The sequence below is a fragment of the Acinonyx jubatus genome, chromosome E2, assembly GCF_027475565.1.
Source record: "Acinonyx jubatus isolate Ajub_Pintada_27869175 chromosome E2, VMU_Ajub_asm_v1.0, whole genome shotgun sequence".
NCBI lineage: Eukaryota > Metazoa > Chordata > Mammalia > Carnivora > Felidae > Acinonyx > Acinonyx jubatus.
The window spans coordinates 54,907,139-54,931,772 of record NC_069396.1 but is presented as its reverse complement, the minus strand read 5'-3'; the positions used below and the strand labels follow the sequence as shown (position 1 = coordinate 54,931,772).

At 42.2% G+C, this 24,634-nt stretch overlaps 1 protein-coding gene, 1 long non-coding RNA gene and 1 other non-coding gene across 4 annotated transcripts in view; all 3 read right to left on the bottom strand.

Moving 5' to 3' along the window:
* The window catches only part of LOC113593317 (uncharacterized), a 44,566-nt gene that overhangs the window by 13,941 nt on the left and 5,991 nt on the right, over positions 1–24,634 (bottom strand). Inside the window, exon 2 of one of the 2 annotated variants that reach the window (XR_008293776.1) lies at positions 8,546–9,342. This is a non-coding gene — a long non-coding RNA (uncharacterized LOC113593317). The remainder of the gene's footprint in view (positions 1–8,545; positions 9,343–24,634) is intronic. The other variant, XR_003413417.2, reaches the window with a different exon arrangement.
* On the bottom strand, positions 218–6,552 carry LOC106973006 (vomeronasal type-1 receptor 4). The gene has a single exon (XM_027037167.2). It carries the CDS (start codon positions 4,375–4,377, stop codon positions 3,433–3,435), a length of 945 nt encoding a protein of 314 aa, XP_026892968.1. The 5' UTR covers positions 4,378–6,552; the 3' UTR covers positions 218–3,432.
* LOC113593474 (U6 spliceosomal RNA) lies at positions 14,616–14,723 on the bottom strand. Its single transcript, XR_003413651.2, has one exon. It is a non-coding gene; the product is annotated as a U6 spliceosomal RNA (small nuclear RNA).

Here is a 24,634-nt window from a genome sequence, read left to right as displayed (position 1 = left end):
AATCTAGTAAGGTGGAACTAGGAGACCTGTTGATACCCTACAAAACTAATACCAGGATTTGGGGAACACAATATGTTCATTTTACCTTATAATTATTTCCAATTCTTCTATTATTGCCATAAAACTAATCCTCTCTGTCCTACATTATTGCAATGGATACTGGAACTTATTTTTTTCTTATTTTCATTTTTTTAATAGAATAATAAATATCTTAATAAATATGTTTGCTAACATATAGTGCAATAATGATTTCAGGAGTAGAATCCAGTGATTCATCTCCTACATATAACACCCAGTGCTCATTCTAACAAGTGTCTTCCTCAATACCCCTTACCCATCTAGCCCATCCCCCCCACCCATAACCCCTCCAGCAACCCTCTGGAACTTACATCTCAAGTCCTTATAGTATAGTGTCAGGATATCAGACTATTTTCCCCTAAGTTCAACATGAAGCTATTCGATGTTTTTACTTGATTGTTTCAATAACATATGCCCTACCATAAAATCCACTTTTTGGGGGGTGGTGGGTGGGGACTCTCATGTTTGAAGGAGGGGGCAGAGAGAGAGAGAGAGAGAGAGAGAGAGAGAGAGAGAATCTTAAACAGGCTCCACACCCAGCATGTAGCCCAAAGCAGGGCTTGATCTCACAATCATGAGATCATGATTTGAGCTCAAATCAAGAGTTGGATGTTTAACTGACTAAGCCACCCAGGCGCCCCCATGAAACCCACTCTTAAAATGTACAATTCAGTGGCAAGGATGTCTTTTCTCACCATTCTTGTTCAGCACTGTACTGGAAGTCCTAGATAATGCAGTAAGAAAAAGAAGTAGGACAGACATTATGAAGCAAGAAATAAAACTGTCTTATTTGCAGATTACACAGTCTATGTAGAAACTCCACAGAGTCAAAAAGAAAAAACTTTTGGAACTAAGAAATGATTATAGCAAGACTGAAGGACACAAGGTTAATACAATGTGCTGACTGTGTTATCCACCTAAATCCCATATGGTGCAATTCTAACCCACAGGGATGGTATGTGGAGGTGGTGCCCCTGGGAAGTCAATGACTGTGTTAGAGGGGAACCCTCATGAAGGAGATTAGTGACCTTATACAAGGGACCTCAGAGAGCTCTTAATCTCCACAATATGAGAATCCAACAAGAAAACAGTCTTTTGCAGCCAAGAATAGGGCCCTTAGACACCTAATTAGCCATCACAGTGATCTTGGGCTTCCCAGCCTCTAGAACAGTGAGAAGCATCTGTTGCTTATGTACCATCTGGTCTATGTTGCTTTGTTATAACAGTTCAGACTAAGACAGTACACAAGTCAGCAATGAACAAGTGGAATTTGCATTTAAAAACACAGTAACTTTACACTACCAGAAAAGGAAGTTATACTTAGGTATAAGTCTAACATAGTATGTACAGGATCTACAGGAAGAAAGCTAGGTAGCTGATAAACAAAATCAAAGAACTAAATAAATGGAGAGAGATTTCATGTACACGGACAGAAAGACTCAATAGGGTCAAAGTGTCATTCTTCCCAACTTGACTTACAGATTCAATGCAATCCCAAACTAAATAGCAAGTTATTTGGTGAATATCAACAAATTGATTCTAAAGTTTATATTGATAGTCAAAAGACACACAGTAGGAAACAAAATATTGAAGGAGCTGAACAAAGTCAGAGGACTAACACTACTTGATTTCAAGGCTTACTATAAATATACAGTAATCAATGGGGCGCCTGGGTGGCTCAGACAGTTAGGCGCTCAACTTCGGCTCAGGTCATGATCTCACAGTTTAGGAGTCTGAGCCCTGCATCCGGCTCTGTGTTGACAGCTCAGAGCCTGGAGCCTGCTTTGGATTCTGTGTCTCCCTGTCTCTCTGCCCCTACCCCGGCTTGTGCTCTGTCTCTCTCAAAAAATAAACAAACATTAAATTTTTAAAAAAATATACAGTAATCAAGACACACAAACAAATCAAAGGAACATAATGGAGAGCTCAAAAATGGACCCATACAAATATGGTCAACTGATCTTTGACAAAGAAGCAAAAGCAATACAATGGAGAAAAGGTAGTCTTTTCAACAGATGTGCTGGAGCAAATGGACATCAATGTACAAAAAAAAATTCATCTAGACACAAACCTTATTCCTTTCACAAAATTCAACTCATAATTAATCATAGATGTAAACGTGAAATGTGTAACTATAAAATTCTTAGAAGATGACACAGGAAAAAATCTAGAGGACCTAGGTTTCATCGCTTTTTTGATACAACACCAAAGGCACAATCCACGGAGGTAATAATAATTTGGATTTTGTTAAAATTAATAACTTGTGTTGTGCAAAAAACACGGTCAAGAGAATGAGAAAAAAAGCTACAGACTGGGGTAAAGTATTTGCAAAGCACATTTCTAAAAGGTCTGGTATTGGAATACATAAAGAACACTCTCAAAGCCCAATAAGAATGCAAAAAACATCATTTAAAAATGGGAAAAAGACAACAATAAACACCCTCATCAAAGAAGATACACTGGATGGAAAATGAAGCACATGAAAATACGCTCCGCATCTTATGTCATTAGACAACTGAAAAGAAAAACAATGAGTTACCACCACACATCTAATACAATGGCCAAAATCCAAAATCCTGACACCAGGGGATGCTAGTAAAGATGCCTAACAACAAATACCATTATTCACTGCTTGTGGGAAGATTATAGCCACTTTGGAAGGCCATTTAATGGTTTCTTACAAAACTAAACATACTCTTATCACATTCTAGCAATCACATTCCTTGGTATTTATACAAATGAGCTGAAAACTTATTTCCATGTAAAACCCGGCACATGAATGTTTACAGAACTTCTGCTTAACTGTCCAAACTTGGAAGTAGTCAAGTAGGTGAATGGTTAAAAAAAAAAAAAAAAAAAGCTGTGATATATCTAGACAATGGCACATTATTCATCACTAAAAATAAATGAACTATCAAGCCAGGAAAAGACATGGGAGAACCTTAAAAGCACCTTGCCAAATGAAAGAATCCAAAATGCAAAGGCTACATATTGCATTGTTTTAACTACATGATATTCTGGAGAAGGCAATAGTATGGACATGTAAAACATATGGCCAGGCAAAACATTTCCCCATGTAAACCAGTTGGTCAACCACTCTATGAATCTGACACAGGAGCTAGGACCCAATCTATTAAATTTTGTGTAAACACCATTTGATTAAGTTTATGAGGTCAAGCTGCTTTATTCACCTCCGCTACAGAAATGCAGGTTCCTAGTTCAACCAGCTGAAGAAAAAGCCCAGTGCACATTAGTGTGTAATGTAGAAAGACATGGCATTTCTCCTTTACTTCCTGAACTCAGTTTTTGATGGTGATGCATCAAGAACTAAATATGGTGCGAAAAACATTCACTTCACATACTTCTGATAAGATTAGGAAATGTTATATTTGTTATCCATGCGAAGCAGAGTCTGGATATAGCAGAGTTCCGGCCCATAAGCAGAAAGGGGCAGACAGTTGGAAAACACACAGAAATCATGGCAGCGGTGTTCACCAGCCACCAGCTGCGATTACAAAGAAGAGCAACACAAACATGAAAGACGGAGGAGAGGAAGTAGAAAGACACAAAGGTGCTCACGAGGACGAGGATGCTCTGGGTGGCTCTGGACTCAGCAGAGGATCTGGGGGCGACATTAGTGCTGTGAATGTGCTGGACCCGCTGCTTGTGTCTGTGCAGGAGGAAGACCATGGAGCTGCTGGCCCCGATTGTGAGACCACACAAGGAAGCTTCAGGAAATACTATCAACACTGCATATACGGAAACTGTGATTGTGTCGTGATCTACAGCAAGACAGTAGCCCAAATCTCCTTTCTTTGTGAAGTTTTTCATGCTCCGGTTGCTAAACACACATAACAGAGGAAAAACTAAATTTACAAACATGAACTGGATCCAACAGAGGGAAATGGAGAAGCCAATGTACTTTGGGGCTTTGACTTTAAACTCCTTCAAACAGGAGTTCATGGGGCTGATCATAATGGTCTGGAACACAGTCAAGAGGCAGGTGCTGCCAATGGACATTCCCCTGCCCACCCTCTGAACACAGAAAAGAAGTTTGCATCCAAACTCATTGAAAAAATGTTTCAACCCAAAAGATGCCATAGTGTGGGGGACTCCTTTAGAGAGAATGACCAAGAAGTTGGCTATAGTGAGGTGCCTGAGAATCAAATGGGTGGACCTCACCCTGCATTCAGTGTGGTAAAGGAACAGATAATGGTAAAGAAGAGAGAAATTTTCCACAATTCCAACTATGGTCTGTGACAAGAAGATTATTCCTACTATCAAATCCCCGTAGGACATTCTGTCATTCAACACCCTTACTTTTAAATTATGGCAACAATCATTCTTCTGAGCAAAAAGGCTCACTGAAGATTTCTGACACCAAAAGTGACTTTCATTATGTGCTTCTGTTTGATTGCCAAGACTTCATGAGATGGGGATAATAGATGTCTGGTATATTTCACTGAAAAGTCAGCACGAAAGATGACGTGGTTAGCCTGGGGGAAGCAATGAGAAGTGACAGCAAAGGGAATGAATGCAAATACAACATTTTCAGAAAAAGCTAAAATTCACTAGCTGTACCTGAGGATGGAGGGACCCTCAATTACTCCCCATGTCATAAAACAGATAAACTCTCAATGGATTGCTCATCTAAATTTTAAAGTAAAATAGTGTACTTTTTTTTTTTTTTAGAAAACCAAACAAGAGATTTCTATGGTCTTAGAATAAGAAAATACTTACTTTAAAGAAGATATTTCTTAAATAGCACAGAACACATTAATCATATGGGTGAAATGACAAAATTAAGGGTAGTTCTCATCAAAACACACACACACACACACACACACACACACACACACACACACACACTCAGATATAACCTGTAACCAGCACAAAGAACTACTACAAACCACACAACAAAATAAACAATAGGCAAAGCATTCCAACAGAAATTTTAAAAAGAAGTTATTCAGTGGATAATACATATGTAAAAGTATTTAAAGATTTTTAAATGTTTACTCATTTTTGAGAGAGAGAGAGAGAGAACGTGCAGGGGAAGGGCAGAGAGAGAGAGAAGGAGACACAGAATCCAAGGCAGGCTCCAGGCTCTGAGCTGTCAGCACAGAGCCCAACACAGGGCTCAAACTCACAAGCCGTGAGATCACGACCTGAGCCGAAGTCAGATGCTCAACCAACTGAGCCACCCAGGCACCCCGTGTGTAGAAGTGTTTAATATCCTTAGTAAACAGGAAAATCAAAATGTAACCACTACCTAAATATAATGCCAAACAGCACTGAAAAATATAAACTGGAAAGGATAGAAATAATGAGGCTCTGGCAAAGATATAGATTAATGAAGAATCTCAGATACTGCTGGCAGGTGTTAAAACTGGTACACACATTTGGAAAACGATGCGGTATCCACTTTAGCTGTCCAAATACAACCCTGTGTCCCAACAATTCTACTCCTGCAAATGCGTTCAACAGAAATCTGTGCATTTATCATCAGAAAGACCAATCACAGGGTTTATATGCCAGCACTACTCGTTACTCATAACAGCCCCAAACTAAAAACTACCCACCAGCTCATTAACAGAATGAATCAATTAACTGACTCATATTTACACAATGGTGTCCTATACCATGAATGGAGGGAGTAATATACAGCAATACAGATAAATTCACAACATCAGATAGAATGGGGAAAAAAATGACAATATGAAAGAGATCATGCCATAAAGTACAAAACAGGCAAAGTGAACTACTCTCTTAAATGTTAGAGCAGACATAAACCTATGTCCTAAGATTCCACTCCCATAAATCCATGCAAAAGAATTGTATTCTTGGAGGTAGTGACAGGTGGCGCAAGAGGGTTTCTGAAGAACTACAGCATTCTTTTCTTGATCTAGGTGTTGTGTACAGAGGTGTGTTCAGTCACGAATTCCACTGACCTCTGTGCGTACAACCTGTGTAGTGTCTGTCATTTTTGAAAATGCCTCACACACACACACACACACACACACACACACACACACAAATCTGTGAGTGGCTGGAAAAGGTTGTCCTGTGATTGTGTGTAATCTGCTGATGGAGTCCATGCGGAAGAAACTTACAGATCTACAGGTCCAGATCTGAGCCCACATGAAGCCTCAGGGACAGTAACAATACTGAGTCTGCAAATTTGTCACAAAATTCAGTAGAGCAGAATCCTAAATTTCTGTTCTCTGTGATGGGTTTGTTGCCCCATTTGGAAATCCTACAGGAAAGGGATATTTACCAGCATATAAAGAAACCAGGGGCGCCTGGGTGGCTCAGCTGGTTGAGTGTCCGACTTCAGCTCAGGTCATGATCTCACAGTTTATGGGTTCGAGCCCTATATCGGGCTCTGTCCTGACAGCTCAGAGCCTGGAGCCCGCTTTGGATTCTGTGTCTCCCTCTCTCTCTCTCTACCCCTCCCCAACTCGTGCTCTGTTTCTAAAAAATGAATAAACCTTAAAAAAATTACAAGAAAAGAAACCAGCAGAGGAAAATGGAAACCCCCAAATCCTGGGGAGGCTGTACTTTAATTTCCAGCCGCCTGGAGGTCCTGGGGCTGCTCGTGATGGCTGGAGACACAGAAGGAGCAGCTGGTGCCAATGGACACACCCTGCCAGCTCTGTGAGGACAGAAAACAAATCTATATTCAAAAGTCACTGAAGAGGGGCGCCTGGGTGGCTCAGTCGGTTGCGTGTCCGACTTTGGCTCAGGTCATGATCTCGCAGTCTGTGAGTTCGAGCCCTGCGTTGGTCTCTGTGCTAACAGCTCAGAGCCTGGATCCTGCTTCTGATTCTGTGTCTCCCTCTCTGGCCCTCCCCTGCTCACACTCTGTCTCACTCTCTCTCTCAAAAATAAATAAATATTAAAAAAAAAAAAGTCACTGAAGAAATCCTTCGCCTAAAGGCTGCCATTGGCTTGGGGACACCTATAAAAGGCATGACCAAGAAAAAACTGTAACCACATGTTTTAGAACCAAATCTGTGCAGCACAACCTGCATCTTATATAACAAAATGAGAGATGAGAGCAGTGAAGAGAAAATGCCCAGGATTCCAACAAGTCTCAGATAAGGAGACCACTCCTATTGTCAAAAATCTAGGGCCAGTTGCTAGTGACTGGTATTTGTCTTCAGACTCAGAGGATCCTGCACCAGATCATGTCGTGTGGACTAGATTGATCATATCAACTGAAATCCAATACGCTCTCTGAGATACATTTCTTCAATTTAGTTTTGTTAAGGGGCTTCCAAGAATGGAATGAATAACTCTTACATGGCACTTAAAACACGTAAGCCACTGCTGTACAACCGTAAATATGAATCATTTTTAAAATTTTCCTCACTGCATGACAGAGGCACTGCAAAGATAAGAAGAACTCAGAGACAGAGAAGTTAAGGGACGTATCTAAATTCACACACTGGTCAGGGGCCGAATGGAGACTGGAACATGGCAGGCTGGAGCCGACAGTGCCCGAAACGCTGTGCTCCACGGACAATCCAGGTCAGCTGTGTCTTCCAATAAGACCTGTATTTACTTTTGAAAAACACTTTTCCATTTCATTTCATGCTACTTTTCTTCTCCTTGACAAACCTGCTCATAAAGTTTCCATATTCTTTAATAATTTATTCTCTAGGCTAATCCTACAAGAAACTTTGCAAGGTCTTAGCTGGGTTTGGTGAATGAAGGGTTTGCTCAATGGGAGTTCAGCAGAAAGACTCATTGGCTGTCATTCCAGGAAGGAAAACACAGTGGACTCAATCCAATAAACCATCTGACAATATTACCCTGTTCCCAGAGCTGTGAAGCAAAAAAATATATATGGTATGTAATTAAACAGTGTGAGGTAGAAACTAAGTTATTAGTAATTTTGGTTCAAATAATTAAGCATTAAATCCCACAATAAGCGAAACTATTGGATATTAGGCAACATATGTGAAAGACAAAAGACAGTAGAAGAGAATATCTGGGAATACAGAATCTTGTGTATCGTTTATGTTGAAATCATAAGGAAATGAGTTGTGAGCTTGGGGATGATGTTAGAATATTATTAAACCACAGATAATAAGACAAGATACATGTACTCATGACAGCTGTTTTCTGGAACCCATAATTATAGTTACCATTTCTTTAAATGTTGCTTCTCTAACTTCAAGAAGTAAAGGAATCTTCCCATAGCCACGAGGCCTCACATGGTTTCAGTACAGGCACAATTACTATCTCCAGTAAGTGCATTATATACTTGAGATACAAAAAGAGAAACTTAACAAAAATTCTAGAAACTAATTCATATACACTATTTCTGTAGACAACTGGAAACTGTTAGAGGTCTAAAGGCATTGTAGGCACACCTCTACTGACATTGAAAACTCAACCTATGATTCCTGCAAAGTAATGTGAACAGCAGATGGCTGTCATAACTATGGTCCTTACACACCTTCAAAATGACCCTTCCTTGTCACTGGCATTTTCATCAGTAACAATCCGAGGGAGGACTTCATTAAACGGCACCAGGAACCGCCAGGCGTGGGTGTGGGTGCAGGGTCCGGGTCCTCACCTCTATCGACAAGCTCAGCTCACACCCAAGGAACTCCTCCACCTCCCTCTTCGGCTCTTCCCCTGGTCTGTCCCGACCCTCAGGATCCCTTTCCAGACACGAACACTTACTCACACGTCCTTCCTTACAGGCGCTGCCTCTCAGTCTGACAGAGGAAGAACTCACTGGACTCGTCACGTTGAAGGATGGGGGCGCAGCGTGAAGGTCACAGCAGCCAGTCCGTGTGAGGGAGGGAGGCAGCCAGACCAGAGATAAGGCTTTGTGATCTGTGACCTCCCCTCCCGTCAGAACTGCAATTATCATTTCACACGTGGTGGCAATGACAGCACAGCCTTCGGTAGCTGACAATACTTCTGAAAAACTTTCTCCCAGGACTCATTACCAAATCCAATTACAAGTTTGTGAGTATCTCCAAAGAGACTGTTGTCTGCTTTAGGACGGGCTCTTACTTTTCACGATCCCTGATGGCAGAGAGGGGCTCACAGGGAAGGAGCAGGAAATACTGATGTCAGACAACTAAGGGACTGGCAGTGAGTGTGTGTGTCTCACAGGCATCCCCGATTCCCTCAGAAGTTCTTCCACCAAAAATCTAGGGCATTCTTAGTCTTCTATCTTCTAAGCTGCATCATTATTTGAGAATTGAGGAAATACATGGAATCAGAATCCAGCAAGAATATCTAAAGAGATATAAAAGAGAACATGCCAACAATTCATATTAGAAAACATGGGTGAGTCCCATGTTTTTTGAGTAAAAAGAAGAAATCATGGGACTCATTTTTTCAAGTTTATTTTATTTTGAGAGAGACAGACAGACAGACAGAGGGTGGGAGGGGCAGAGAGAGAGGGAGAGAGAGAGACTCCCAAGCAGGCTCCACACTGCCAGCACAGAGGCAGACATGGGGCCTGAACCCATGAACCTGACCTGAGCTGAAACCAAGAGTTGGATGCTCCACCGACTGAGCCATCAGGTGTCCCAGGTCTCATTTTTATAACTAAATACAAATTATACTGAGATTCGTGATATGCAAATATTATCAAAACGACATTATAATAATATTGACCCTGGCAATCAAAGGAAGTCTAAAAATCTACCCCTCTAAGAAAAACAGATGTTTATCAAAGTGACCCTCAGAAATACAGGTACCGGGATTCCATGATTTCACAAGCAGGTTCTACCACCGTTCTATCAGAGAAGTCAATGCTGCTCTGTTAATTCAACAGCACTGAGCTCTTACCAGAGGTCTCTACACCTCTCTGTTATTAAGGGAGCACTTGGGGCTCATGCTTTTCATGAGGGAGCACTTGGGGCTCATGCAATTAACGAAGATACACAGTCTCAACAAGGCCCACTGTCCATTCCCCTGTGAGGGTTCTTCATCCATATGGAAAGGTGGGGAACCACGGTCCACCTAACAGCACACCTACTTCTGATATCAAGTGGAAGGAAGCTTGGGGTTCCCAAAACTACGCTTAGCTGACAGAATTCCCCCTAAGGACGCCCAGACTCACTGAGAGCTGTTGCACTCACTGTTATAGTTTGTTACAGGGAAAGGATACAGGTGAGTATCAAACAGGGAAGAAATGCTTGGGGCAAAGTTCAGTGAAAGTACCAAATGGAAAGCTCCAGGGTCCTCTCTCTGTGAAGTGATGGATGGGTTACTCTCCGAGCAGTGAAACCTGACAATAATCAGAGCGTACTGCCACCAGGGATGGTCACTCAAGCCTACGTGCGCACACTTTCTCCTGGAGCTCAGCCACATACCGTCAGGGTGGCCGGCGTTTAGCCTGTTCTTGCACAGTGTGGTGGACACCTTCAGTGTCCAGCGTCTCCTCCATGGACCGAGGCCCCATCATAAATCCTGTGAGACCCTCTCACGGTCCCGCCCCAGACAAAGAAAATATATGAGCAAGACATTCTAAGGGGTGAAGATCCCCTCCCAGGAGGTGAGGGCAAAGCCGAACCACCATTTTGGCGATATTAAATGCTCACTATATCCCCTACTCCCCAATCTCCCAGTGCAGGAATAGAGCCAGATGGCTGACAGCCCATTCTGCAAGCACACGGGCTCACACACAGGCACATTTACACACTCAGGCACGCACACACACATACACTATGCACACTCATCGACTCAAACACATGGAAAAAACACACTTGCATACAGTCTTTCTCATTCTGGCATATTTAGTCTCAGGCCCACAGACACTCATGTGCACAGAGACAACATACACATTCACACTCATATTCACACACACAATGCACACCCTCAAACCACTGGCCTACTCACTTTCACAAAGCCCCTCACATAATTACCAGGTGTATGCTCCTCAAAAACATGTTTGTATAAATATGTTTATCAAAGACATGTGTCCAAGTCTGAAAATGCAAGAATGGGGCCCCATGTCTGCCCCTGCATGCCTCCAACTGCAGACCCCACAAGGACGTTTTAAATGACCAGCATTTCGGGGCGCCTGGGTGGCGCAGTCGGTTAAGCGTCCGACTTCAGCCAGGTCACGATGTCGCGGTCCGTGAGTTCGAGCCCCGCGTCGGGCTCTGGGCTGATGGCTCGGAGCCTGGAGCCTGTTTCCGATTCTGTGTCTCCCTCTCTCTCTGCCCCTCCCCCGTTCATGCTCTGTCTCTGTCCCAAAAATAAATAAAAAACGTTGAAAAAAAAAATGACCAGCATTTCAATAGTTCTGTGAGCTCTGGCTGTGGAAATGCAGGGCGTGCTGAGCGGCAGTTCATGAGGGTGTAACAGCAGCATAAGAAGGGCTGGGGGGCGGGGGAAGAGTGCAAAGATATAAAACAGGGGTGATACACACAGCACGGTGACATGGGTGGGGGTTTACTCTGTTAAAGCTGCCATGACAAAATATCCCAGGCTGGTGGTGTAAACCACAGAAACCTATTTCCTCAGAGTTCCTCAAGCCATGAACCCAAGACAGAGGTGTCAGCAGGGTTGGCTTCTTCTGAGGCCTCTCTCCTTGGCTTCCAGCCGGCCCCCCATCTCTGTGTGCTCACATGGCCTTGTTCTGCCCATGCGCATCTGCTTCCCTGGGGTCTGTGTGTCCGGAGGTCCTTCTTGTAAGGACACCAGTCACACTGTACTATTTCCACTTTAATAGCCTCACTTAACCTCATTATCTCTTTGAAGCCCCCACCTCCAAGTTCAAGGGATTACAGCGTCAACATACAAATTCAGGTGCACACAATTCCATTCCTAAAAAGAGTACACAAAGTGAGAGGTGAGTGAGGACAGAGAATAAAAGGCACACAGGGGTTAAAGGGTGCAGTATGTTTCAAGAGCACTGCATGACTTAAGGGCATGAGGGGACAGAGTGTGTGAGATGTTCAGGGTGTAACACACATCAGTCTGGGGGTATGACAGTCATAAGAATAAAGTGGAATTGGTGGAGAGGGCATAATCAGCAAAAGTGAGCAAAGGGCGGGGCTGGGTAAAGGCCCCGACAATTCATGAGCACATGGGGCTAAAGAAACACACGGTAGGAAGGGAACATTTTGTGGGATGAAAGCCATTTGATGGGGGACACAAACCACTATGACTCTTGCAGCGATGAAAGGCAGAACTTTTTTTTCAATATATGAAATTTATTGTCAAATTGGTTTCCATACAACACCCAGTGCTCATCCCAAAAGGTGCCCTCCTCAATACCCATCACCCACCCTTCCCTCTCTCTCACCCCCCATCAACCCTCAGTTTGTTCTCAGTTTTTAAGAGTCTCTTATGCTTTGGCTCTCTTCCACTCTAACCTCTTTTTTTTTTCCTCCCCCTCCCCCATGGATTTCTGTTAAGTGTCTCAGGATCCACATAAGAGTGAAAACATATGGTATCTGTCTTTCTCTGTATGGCTTATTTCACTTAGCATCACACTCTCCAGTTCCATCCACGTTGCTACAAAGGGCCATATTTCGTTCTTTCTCATTGCCCTGTAGTACTCCATTGTGTATATAAACCACAATTTCTTTATTCATTCATCAGTTGATGGACATTTAGGCTCTTTCCATAATTTGGCTATTGTTGGGTGTGCGAAAGGCAGAACTCTTTTATGACCAGCAGCTGCACAGGGTCGAAGGCTGCCAGTTGGGGCCACGCTACGGGATGCACATGGGGACGGGGTGACAAGCTAAAGCTGGAGGAGCAGCTTATGTGAGGAAGTGGAATGAAGTGAGCTACTTTTCAAGGCTTCCCAGTGGACTGGCTGACTGGCTAATATCACAAGTTCCAGAGCAGAAAGGCTGTCCCTGGTTGTCTAGTACCTGCCACAGGATGGTCACAGCTGCTGCCAAGTGGCCAGAGTGTGTGAGAGCCCAGTTACAGAAGGGACTGAGACATGGACGTGGTCAGCTGCTCAGCTGGGGGAAGTGACTGCCCTGCAGCTGGAACCTGGTAATAGGGTCAAGAGAGTATAAAAGACACACACACACAAATATGACACACTGTATTAATGAAGTACGGATGCACTGGATGTGGTTAGTGGCCCAAGACAGACACAGAGGGTGGAAAGGGAGCTGAAACCTTTGTGGGGAGATAATGCTCTCAAGGACACAAAACGGGTGTGGGTGATGAAGTCAGCTGGGAAGAGAAGGGGAATGAAAAGATTAAGGGACTCAGGAAGGGCGCCTGGTTGGCTCAGTCGGTTAAGCATCAGACTTCAGCCTCAGGTCATGATCTCGTGGTCCGTGAGTTCAAGCCCCACGTTGGATTCTGTGCTGACGCCTCAGAGCCTGGAGCCGCCTGCTTTGGATTCTGTGTCTCCCTCTCTCTACCCCTCTCCCTCCCTCCCTCTCTCTCTCTCTCCTCCTCAAAAATAAACACTAAAAAATTGTTTTAAAGGGACTCAGGAAAAGGGGTAATGTTGGGGTGTGTATGGGGTACACAGGGAGCGGACAGCACCCAAGAACTTAGGGCAAAGATGGGCCATGGAGGATATAGGCACTGGGCTGCAGTCATTGGCTTCTGCCCCGGATGAAATTCAATACAGGTCAACAGGGATGGACGATGTGCAGGTGATGATAGGACAGAGGTCCCTGGAATAGTGCAGGGTATAGACACGAGAAATGGAATTAAAAATGGGTGCACAATAGAGCTGGGGAAGGAAGTCTTGAAGGTTCAGGTGGAAGTGGGTGGGAGCACGCACAGGCCCAGGGGTTGGAGGGACAGGCTAAAGTACTGGGATGGAGAAGGACCTGTAAGGGGGGGGAGGGGTAGAGGACAAGAGGCTATAGTGGTAGAAAGATGGGCAGTATGGAAATTGTGGGCATGGAGGTCACAGGGGCAGGTGGGAAATTACATGCATTCGCTGCATTCCTTTACAACCTCATTGACAAGGGACTCCGTTTCTCATGGACCTGTTGGTATAGGGACCTATGCAAAATTTCCCTGTAAAACCGTTAATGCACAGTAGGACCACAGGTAGGATGCTGTGTGAACACTCCACCATGTCAGTCTCATCACTGAAATCCAGTTCTTAGAGGGAATGACCACGAGAGACTGTTGGGACTGCCTGTTTCCTGCTACTGAGCACTCAGCGTTGGAAACGGTTGCCATGCTCGGTCCCTTCCTAATACTCATGTCTGCTACAACTTTTCTGACTCAAGACGACGTGATCAAAGACTCTTTCCATATTGTATTTCTAAACTGACATATATGCTTTACATATGAAATGAATCTAACGAAGGAGAATGGAAAAATATTAAGCACTTTGTTCCTGGCATGAAATCATCCCATGTGTAATCACTGGGATCACACAGAGGTAAGAAGAGCTCCACACGCAGGTGATATACCCTTGGTTATCTTGCATCACATGGTAAAAGAGACTTTGTAGATGTAATTATGGTTCATAATCATCCAACTTTATTTTATTTCCTTTAGTCAGGTCTTTATTCAAAATTAATTGTCCACAATGATTTGACGTTTAAGGAATAAACAAATAGATGGAATGCTTCACGAATGTGCATGCCATTCTGTGCATGGGGTCTGTGCTAATCTTTTCTGAGTCACCCCCATTTTAGTATATGTGTTGCCAAAGCAAGCACTATAATCACTGGACTTTATTTTTTTTTAACGTTTATTTATTTTTGAGACAGAGACAGAGCATGAATGGGGGAGGGTCAGAGAGAGAGATGGAGACACAGAATCCGAAACAGGCTCCAGGCTCTGAGCGGTCAGCACAGAGCCCGATGCAGGGCTCAAACTCACGGACCGCGAGATCACGACCTGAGCCGAAGTCGGACGCTCAATTGACTGAGCCACCCAGGCGCCCCCATCACTGGACTTTAAATGAGGTGGACTATCCTGGATCATCTATGTGGATCCAAAAAATCATATGGACCTTAAAGAACAAAAGCAGTCAAGAGATAGAGACAGGGAAAGAGAGGGAGAACAGGGAGGGAGGCAGCATGCTGATTCTGGCTTTCAAGGTGGAAGGGCTACATGTAAATCATTTTTATTATTTTCTTACTTATTTTCATTTTAGTTCTTTTTAATTTTAGAGAGAGAAAGGGGACACACACACACACACACACAGACAGACAGAGAGAGAGAGAGAGAGAGAGAGAGAGAGAGACAGAGAGAGAATCCTAAGCAGGGTCCACACTCAACGTGGAGCCCAACACAGGGCTTGATCCCAGGACGTTCAACTGGCTAAGCAACACAGGGACCCTGGAAATCATTTTTAAAAATGATTTCTGGAAAAAAATAAATTCTGCTAACATAAATCACCCTCAAAGAAACTTAACCCCAGGGGCACCTGGGTGGCCCCATCAGTTAAGCATCCAATACTTGATTTCAGCTCAGATCATGATGTCAAGCATCAGGATCTGATCTGACATTTTGGAGCCTGCTTAGAACTCTCTCGCTCCCTCTGTCTCTGCCCCTTCCCCACTCAAGTATGTGATCTCTCTCTCTCTCTCTCTCTCTCTCTCTCAAAATAAAGGAAAACTGAAGAAAAAAAAAACGAAGAAGAAATTTAACCCCAGAGGCTCCAGTTAACAGCCTGGCTCTTGATCTTATGACCTGCTGACAATATAAGAAAATAAACGGGTGTTGCTCAAAGCTGCTAAATTCAAAACAGAAATCTACTATACATATGTAATAGTAAAATACATTCTCGGGAATTACCCCACAACTGATAGTATTTTAATCTCTGGGTGTAACATTTCTTTTTCAGATTTATGCTTATTCTCCCTTTATGTAATTTCAGAGCACACTGGGTAGAGTCTGAAATTGCATAAATGTGAGACATATGCACACACCATAGTATTCTCTTCTGGTTCAATGTTTCATATATGTCATCATACTGGACTTACTTTCCAATCAAACTGCTCCTCAACCAGGGCTCTAGGAAGCAGTTATTATGCGCCAATACAAACAGATTTATCACGTTACTTAAAAAACCACAATTTATTCTACAAGGAGTGTTACCGAATCATCTTTTTTGGAACTTTGTTTTACATAATTTAAAAAAGTTCAGTGTCCACTAGAGCACACATCGTGACATGGGGGCAGTTGGTCACACTGATTTCTGCACATATGGATTATCCCGCGGTTTTGGGACAGGGGATTGCTTCACCACCATGACTGCACCTTCTCACTGTGGGTACACAATTCATAAACTGCTCCTGCAAATGCCTGGAAAATGTCATATCCCAGCAAGTAGGGTATGTGGATGCCCCCACCTTTCATTGAATGGTCAGTTTTCTTTCTGAAAAATTTAGATCTACAAAAATTCGATCTACTATTCTTGAGATTCAACAAACATTACTATTTCATCACATGTTCTTCTTCATTTGACTGAGATTTTGCAGGGTGAAGTAAGAATTATTTCATGAATATCTTGACACTCTGCCTCTAATATCTGAACATCTGATCCCTAAGGTCAAGGTTATTTTATCTATCCCCAACAAACTGTCACAATTAACAAATTCACACTGCTGTTATACCATCATTTAATACAGGAGCCATATACACATTTCCCCCAGTGATACAATGAATAAATCTGAGAATACAATGAATGAATGAATCTCAGAAATCTGGGATTCAGTCACGGTACAAATACTACATTTGCTGTTTTGACTTTCTCAGTTCTTAAATACAGATCAGTTACCACTTTTCTGTCTTCAGTGATTCTGACAGTTTTGAAGAATGCACACCCATTGATTGTGGAATGTCCTTAAGTGTGGATTTCTCTGATTGTGTGCCTCAACTTCAGCCTCAGGTACAACACTGGAGCGGAACTTCTACACACAGAGGACAGTGGGAGCTTCAGAGGCCATCACCTCAGAGGCAACGGCTAGGAGGATTTTCTATTACTGCTGATTAAGTTTGACTATGTAGTTATAACACCATCTACAAGACCTGATCATTTTATTTTTTTTAATTTTTTAATGCTTATTTTTGAGAGAGAGAGAGAGACAGAGTGCGAGTGGGGGAAGGGCAGAGAGGGAAGTAGACGCAGGGTCCGAAGCAGGCTCCAGGCTGTGAGCTGTCAGCACTGAGCCGGATGTGGGGCTTGAACTCCTAAATTGTGAGATCATGACCTGAGCTGAAGTCAGATGCTTAGCTGAATGAGCCATCCAGACGCCCCCAGACCTGATCATTTTAGCGGTGCTTTTTCCCTGTTCATTAAGTAATTGCTGGAGTGATACTTTAAGATTGCTTGAAAAACTTACCTTTTAGTCTAAATATTTTAGCATCAACTGATTTTTTCTGTCTGAATTAATTATCAGATAATGGTTGCAAGTCAGTCATTCTAACATTCTACTATCTTTTATATGTGCATTAATTAGCATTTCTGTGTAAAGAAAGGCTTTCCTTTTACCTTTCCCCATTGTTGTTATTACAATAGATTCAAGAATTCCTTCCCATTTGCACTCATATATTAATATATATTTTTCCAGGCTCAAATTATTCCAAATTTGTCCACTGAGATGTTCTTTACCATGGCTACATCCCATCAAGCTTTGTTTGTTATCATTGAGATAAAACATACAGAATGTAAATGCACCATGATTTGAGAGGGCACCCTTTGCAGAATTTCACACATTCGCAATGTTGTGTAACCATCGCCACTACCTACTTCATCCTCCTGCAGGGAAACCTAGCACCCATTAAGGGGTACAGCTGACCCCTGAATAACTCTGGTCTGAAGTGTGTGGGTCCTCTTATGCGTGGAATTTTTACACAAGAGTATTGCACATGTATTTTTCCTTAGGATTTTTCTAATACCATTTTCTTTTGCCTAGCTTACTGTATCATAAGAATATACTATATAATGTACAGAATATACAATATGCATTAACCGGTTGTTTATTATCTGTAACACTTCTGGTCAACACTAGGCAATAGGAATTAAATATTTGGGGAATCAAAACTTACATGAAGATTGTGACTGCACAAGGGATGGGCACCCCGACTTGCACTACAGGCAGCTGTAATTTCTATTTCCTCCTGCCCCCATAATCTAGCATATACTGCAGTTCTTTAGTTTCTGAATCAACAACACATTGAACACTCACCTCATACTCTCCCTTCCCTAGCTCGTATTAAGTCACTTTTTCAAAGAGTCCTCTAATTTCGTTAAATAAAGACATATTTAAAAAAACAGAATCTTGGGAGAGAATCCAAAGTAGTGGAGAAGTAGGGAAACCTGAAGTTCCTTCGTCCACCAAACACATCAGTGTTGAGACCAGAGGACTTTGAATTCCAAGAGTCCGGCTGCAGAGTGACAGAGTGACAACCTGCCGAGCCATAGGTGCACGATTGTGAACTGGGAGAGAGAAAACGGGTGGCATGGGCACAAAGGGGAGGATCCCCTTCTGCGAAGAGACAAAGGGAAGAGAAAGAGAGGCTGTGAAAGGGTAGGATCGTATTTGGACAAGAGAAAAACCACAGACTGGGAATCAAACAAAACAAAACAAAACAAAACAAAACCCCAGAAAAGGATCTAATCTCTAACTGCAGGGCTTCCTCCGGACTGGGGCCTGCTGCCTGGATCACACACCTGGGGAGGAGGGCAGCCAGCCCCCGCGATGGGTTAACTAGTTCAGAGGCACAGTCTGCAGTGGGAGAAAGCGATCCCCTCCCTAGAGTGTTGTGGGAAGAAGGCATATAGCCGCTGAAAGGACAAAGACTGCCTGCGCCCACCAGCCAGAGGCCATATATCTGCAGCACAGAGTGGCAATTCTCCAGAACTGGGGTACACGGAGTGGGACCCCTTAAGACATCGGGGTTTGAATGCCAGTCAAGTGCCAGGCAGGAGTGGGAGTCGGTGGAGCAGGACAAACCGCCTCATTCGTGCCGCCTCACAGTAAGGACGGTCTGAACAGGGTGCTTTGGGACACCCGGTCTGTGGAGGAGGCACTGGGTGTCGCCATTTTTCTCCCCCTCACCAACAAGGAGGGACCTCACGGAAGGGACAGTGGACCCACAGTGGAGGCAGGACCCGCCCACACCAAGCCACGCCCCTCCGCATCTGGTAACTGGGCATCTACTGGAGCCGGATTGACGGGGCCCAACCAGACAGCCCCTCCTCCAGACTCGTGCTGCCACCGTTTCCAAGGCACCCAGCGGTTTTGCATTTTCTGATTTAATTCTTGGGCAATTCTTATTATATACACACACACATATAAATATATATATATATATGTATACATATATACGTATATATGCACGTATATATGTATATGTATACATACATATATGTATACATATACATTTTTTTTTTCCTTCCTTTTCTCCTTCTTATTTCATCCCTTCTCTAGTCTGGTTATTCTGGTTGTTGGTTTGTTTAAGCAGACATATTTAATCCATTCTCTTTACACCTGTTCTATACCTCCTTTATTTCTTTCTCTCTCTCTCTCTCTCTCTCTCTCTCTCTCTCTCTCTCTTTGGATTAAGCCATATAATTTCTCTGCCCAGTCAATTTTCTTTTCTTTTTCCCCATCCCTGTCATTTCTCTCTTTGCACGGTATAAGGCCTCTTCTACCACCACCACCCCCTTTTTTTCCTTCAAAAAATTTTTTTACCCAAGGCTACTTCAATGAAAAAATCAAAGCACACCCGGTGGAGGGTCCACAACATCACTACAAGTAGGGAGATAAGGCAACCACAGTCACAACAACAGGGAGCAAGTAACACTCTCCAGAAAAAAACACCTTCTGAAGGGCCAGGCCCTGGACAGTGTACGACCTGTCTTTAATACAGTAGTGCTTGCAGGTGCAGGACACATAACAAGCTTTTAAAGCACATAAGGAACAGAAAACTAGCCAAATGAAGAAACAGAAGAATTCTCCTCAAAAGAAATTCGAGGGAGAAATGACAGCTGAAGAACTGCTCAAAACTAGATAGAAACTATATCTAATCAAGAATTTAGAATAATAGTCATAAGATTAATCGCTGGGCTTGAAAAAAGCATAAAACACAGCAGAGAATCTACTACTGCAGAGATTAAGGAACTAAAAAATCGTCATGATGGGGCATCTGGGAGATTCAGTTGGTTAAGTGTCCAATTAGGCCTAGGTCATGATCTCCCTGTTCCCGAGTTTGAGCCCCGCAATGGGCTCTGTGCTGACAGCTCAGAGCCTGGAGCCTGTTTCAGATTCTAGTCTCCCTCTCTCTCTCTCTGCCTCTCCCCCATTCATGCTCTGTCTCTATCTCTCAAAAATAAATATTTAAAAATTAAAAAAAATAATAAAGTCACGATGAATTAAGAAATGGTGTAAATGAGGTGAAAAATAAACTAGATATGGTGACAGCAAGGAATGAAGAGGCAGAGGGGAGAATAAGGGAAATAGAAGATAAGCTTATAGAAAAAGATGAGACTGTGAAAAAGAGATTAAAAACAAAATTCTAGACCACGAGGAGAGAATTAGAGATCTAAGTGATTCAATGAAATGTAATAATATCTAAACCATAGGAGTTCCAGAAGAAGAAGAAGAGACAGAAAGGAGCAGAAGGTTTACTGGAATAAATCATAGCTGAGAACTTCTCCAATCTGGGGAAGGAAACAAACATTGAAGTCCAGGAGGCACAGAGAACTCCCTTCAGACATAACAGGAATTGATCTTCTCCATGACATATCATAGTGAAACTGGCAAAATACAAAGATAAGGCGAGAATTCTGAAAGGAGCTAGGGACAAATGGGCCTTAACCTACAAGGGTAGACACATAAGGGTAGTAGCAAACCTATCTACTGGAACTTGGCAGACCAGAAGGGAGTGGCAGGAAATATTCAGTGTACTGAATACAAAAAAATATGCAGTCAAGAATCCTTTATCCAGCAAGGCTGTCATTCAGAATAAAAGGAGAGATAAAGGCCTTCCCAGACAAAAACTGAAGGAGTTCATGACCACTAAACCAGCCTTGTAAGAGATGCTAAGGGGGACTCTGTGAGTGGAACACTGCAAAGACCATAAAGAACAGAGACATCACTACAAGCATGAAACCTACAGATAACACAATGACACTAAATCGGTATCTTTCAATAAGAATGCTGAATGTAAATGGACTAAATGCTCCAATCAAAAGACACAGGGTATCAGATCAATAAAAAAAACCAAGATCCATCTATTTGCTGTCTACAAGAGATCCATTTTAGAGCTGAGGACACCTTCAGATTGAAAATGAGGGGATAGAGAACCATCTATCATTCTACTGGAAGTCAAAAGGAAGCTGGAATAGTCATACTTGTATCAGTATCAGTATCAATACTTACTTAGATTTTAAACTAAAGGCTGTAACAATAGATGAAGAAGGGCATCATATCATAATTACGGGGCCTATCAATCAAGAAGAGCTAACAATTATAAATGTTTATGCACCTAATTCGGCAGTACCCAAATATATAAAACAATCACAAACATAAGCAATCTTATTGATAAGAATACAGTAATTGCAGGTGACTTTAATACTCCACTTGCAGCAATGGACAGATCATCTAGGCAGAAAATCAATAAGGAAACAATGGCCCTGAATGATACACCGGACCAGATGGACTTGACAGATATATTCAGAACTGTTCATCCAAAAGCAGCAGAATACACATTCTTCTCGAGTGCACATGGAACATTTTCCAAGACAGATCACATACTGGATCATAAAACAGCCCTCAATAAATATAAAAGAATTGAGGTCATACCACGCATTTTCAGATCACAATGCTATGACACTTGAAATCAACCACAGGAAAAAGTTTGGAAAACCTCTAAATGCATGGAGGTTAAAGAACATTCTACTGAAGAATGAATGAGTCAACCAGGCAATTAAAGAAGAAATGAAAAAATATACAGAAACAAATGAAAATGAACACAACAGTCCAAACCCTTTGGGATGCAGCAAAGGCAGTCCTGGGAGGAAAATACACTGCAATCCAGGCCTATCTCAAGAAACAAGAAAAATCCCAAATACACAATTTTACAACACACCTAAAGGAACTAGAAGCAGAACAGCAAAGAAACCCCAAGGCCAGCAGAAGAAGAGAAATAATAAAGATTAGAGCAGAAATAAACAATATAGAACCCAAAACAACAGAACAGATTAATGAAACTAAGAGCAGGCTTTTTGAAAAAACAAACTTGATAGACCCCTAGCCAGACTTCTCAAAAAGAAAAGAGAGAGGACCGAAATAGATAAAACCATGAATGACATTGGACTTATCACAACCAACCCCTCAGAAATACAAGCAATCATCAAGGAATACTATAAAAAATTACATGCCAACAAATTGGACAACCTGGAAGAAATGGATAAATTCCTAGATACCCACACACTACCTAAACTCAAACGGGAAGAAACAGAAAATTTGAACAGACCCATAACCAGTGAAGAAACTGAATCGGTTATCAAAAATCTCCCATCAAATTAAAAGAGTCCTGGGCCAGATGGCTTCCCAGGGAAATTCTACCAGAAATTTAAAGCAGAGTTAATTCTTATTCTTCTCAAACTGTTCCAAAAAATAAAAACAGAAGGAAAGCTTCCAGACTCATTCTACTAAGCCAGCATTACTTTGATTTCCAAACCAGACAGAGACCCCACAAAAAAGGGGAATTATAGGCCAATATCCTTGATGAAGACGGATGCAAAAATTCTCAACAAGATACTAGCAAATCAAAATCAAAAGCATATAAAAAGAATTATTCACCATGATCAAGGGGGATTCATTCCTGGGCTGCAGGGCTGGCTCAATATTTGCAAATCAATGTGATACACTGCATTAATGAAAGAAAGGATAAGAACCATAAGATCCTGTCAATCGATGCAGAAAAAGCATTTGACAAAATACAGCATCCTTTCTTAATAAAAGCCCTCAAGAAAGTAGGAATAGAAGGAACTTACCTAAACATCATAAAAACTGCATATGAAAAGCCCAAAGCTAATATCATCATCAATGGGGAAAAACTGACAACTTTTCCCCCATGAGATCAGGAACATGAGAGGGATGTCCACTCTCACCACTGTTGTTTAACATAGTATTGGAAGTCCCAGCCTCAGCAGACAACAAAATAAAATAAAAGGCACCAAAATTGGCAAAGAAGAAGTCAAACTTTCACTTTTTGCATGACATGATACTCTACATAGAAAACCTGAAAGACTCTAACCATAAAGCTGCTAGAACTGACACATGAATTCAACAAAGTTGCAGGATACAAAATCAATGTAGAGAAAATGGCTGCATTTCTATACACCAATAATGAAGCAACAGAAAGAGAAATCAAGAAATAGATCCCATTTATAATTGCACCAAGAACCATAAAATACATAGGAATAAAACTAGCCAAAGATGTAAAAGATCTATATGCTGAAAACTATAGAAAACTTACAAAGTTATTTGAAGAAGACACAAAGAAATGGAAAAACATTCCATGCTCATGGATTGCAAGAATAAGTATTGTTAAAATGTTAATACTATCCAAAGCCATCTACACATTCAATGCAATCCCAATAAAAATTGCACCGCCATTCTTCACAAAGATACAACAAACGATCCTAAAATTTGTATGGATCCAAAAAAGACTCGAAGAGCCAAAGTAATGTTGAAAAAGAAAACCAAAGCAGGAGGCACCACAATCCCAGACTTTAACCTCGATTACAAAGCTGTAATCATCAAGGTAGTATGGTATTGGCACAAAAACAGACACATAGACCAATGGAATAAAACAGAGAACCCAGAATTGGACCCACAAACGTACAGCCAACTAATTTTTGACAAAGCAGGAAAGAGGATCCAATGGAAAAAAGACAGTCTGTTTAGCAAATAGTGCAGGGAGAACTGGACAGGAACATGCAGAAGAATGAAACTAGACCACTTTCTTACACCATATACAAAAATAAACTCAAAATGGATAAAAGACCTAAATGTGAGACAGGAAACCATCAAAAACCTTAGAGGAGAAAACAGGCAACAACCTCTTTGACCTCAGCTGCAGCAATTTCTTGCTCAACACATCTTCAAAGGCAAGGAAATTAAAAGCAAAAATGAACTATTGGGACCTCATCAAGATAAAAAGCTTCTGCACTGCAGAGGAAACAATCAACAAAACCAGAAGGCAACCAACAGAATGGGAAAAGATATTTGCAAATGACATATCAGATAAAGGGTTAGTGGGGCGCCTGGGTGGCGCAGTCGGTTAAGCGTCTGACTTCACCCAGGTCACGATCTCGCGGTCCTGGAGTTCGAGCCCCGCGTCAGGCTCTGGGCTGATGGCTCAGAGCCTGGAGCCTGTTTCCGCTTCTGTGTCTCCCTCTCTCTCTGCCCCTCCCCCGTTCATGCTCTGTCTCTCTCTGTCCCAAAAATAAATAAACGCTGAAAAAAAAAATTAAAAAAAAAAAAAGGGTTAGTATCCAAAATCTATAAAGAATGTACCAAATTCAACACCCAAAAAACTAAAAAGCCTGTGAAGAAATGGGCAGGAGACATGAATAGATGACACTTTTCCAAAGAAGGCATCC

Coding starts and splice junctions, on each gene's coding strand:
- LOC106973006 (XM_027037167.2), bottom strand. CDS start 4,377: ATGTCCTACGGGGATTTGATAGTAGGAATAATCTTCTTGTCACAGACC.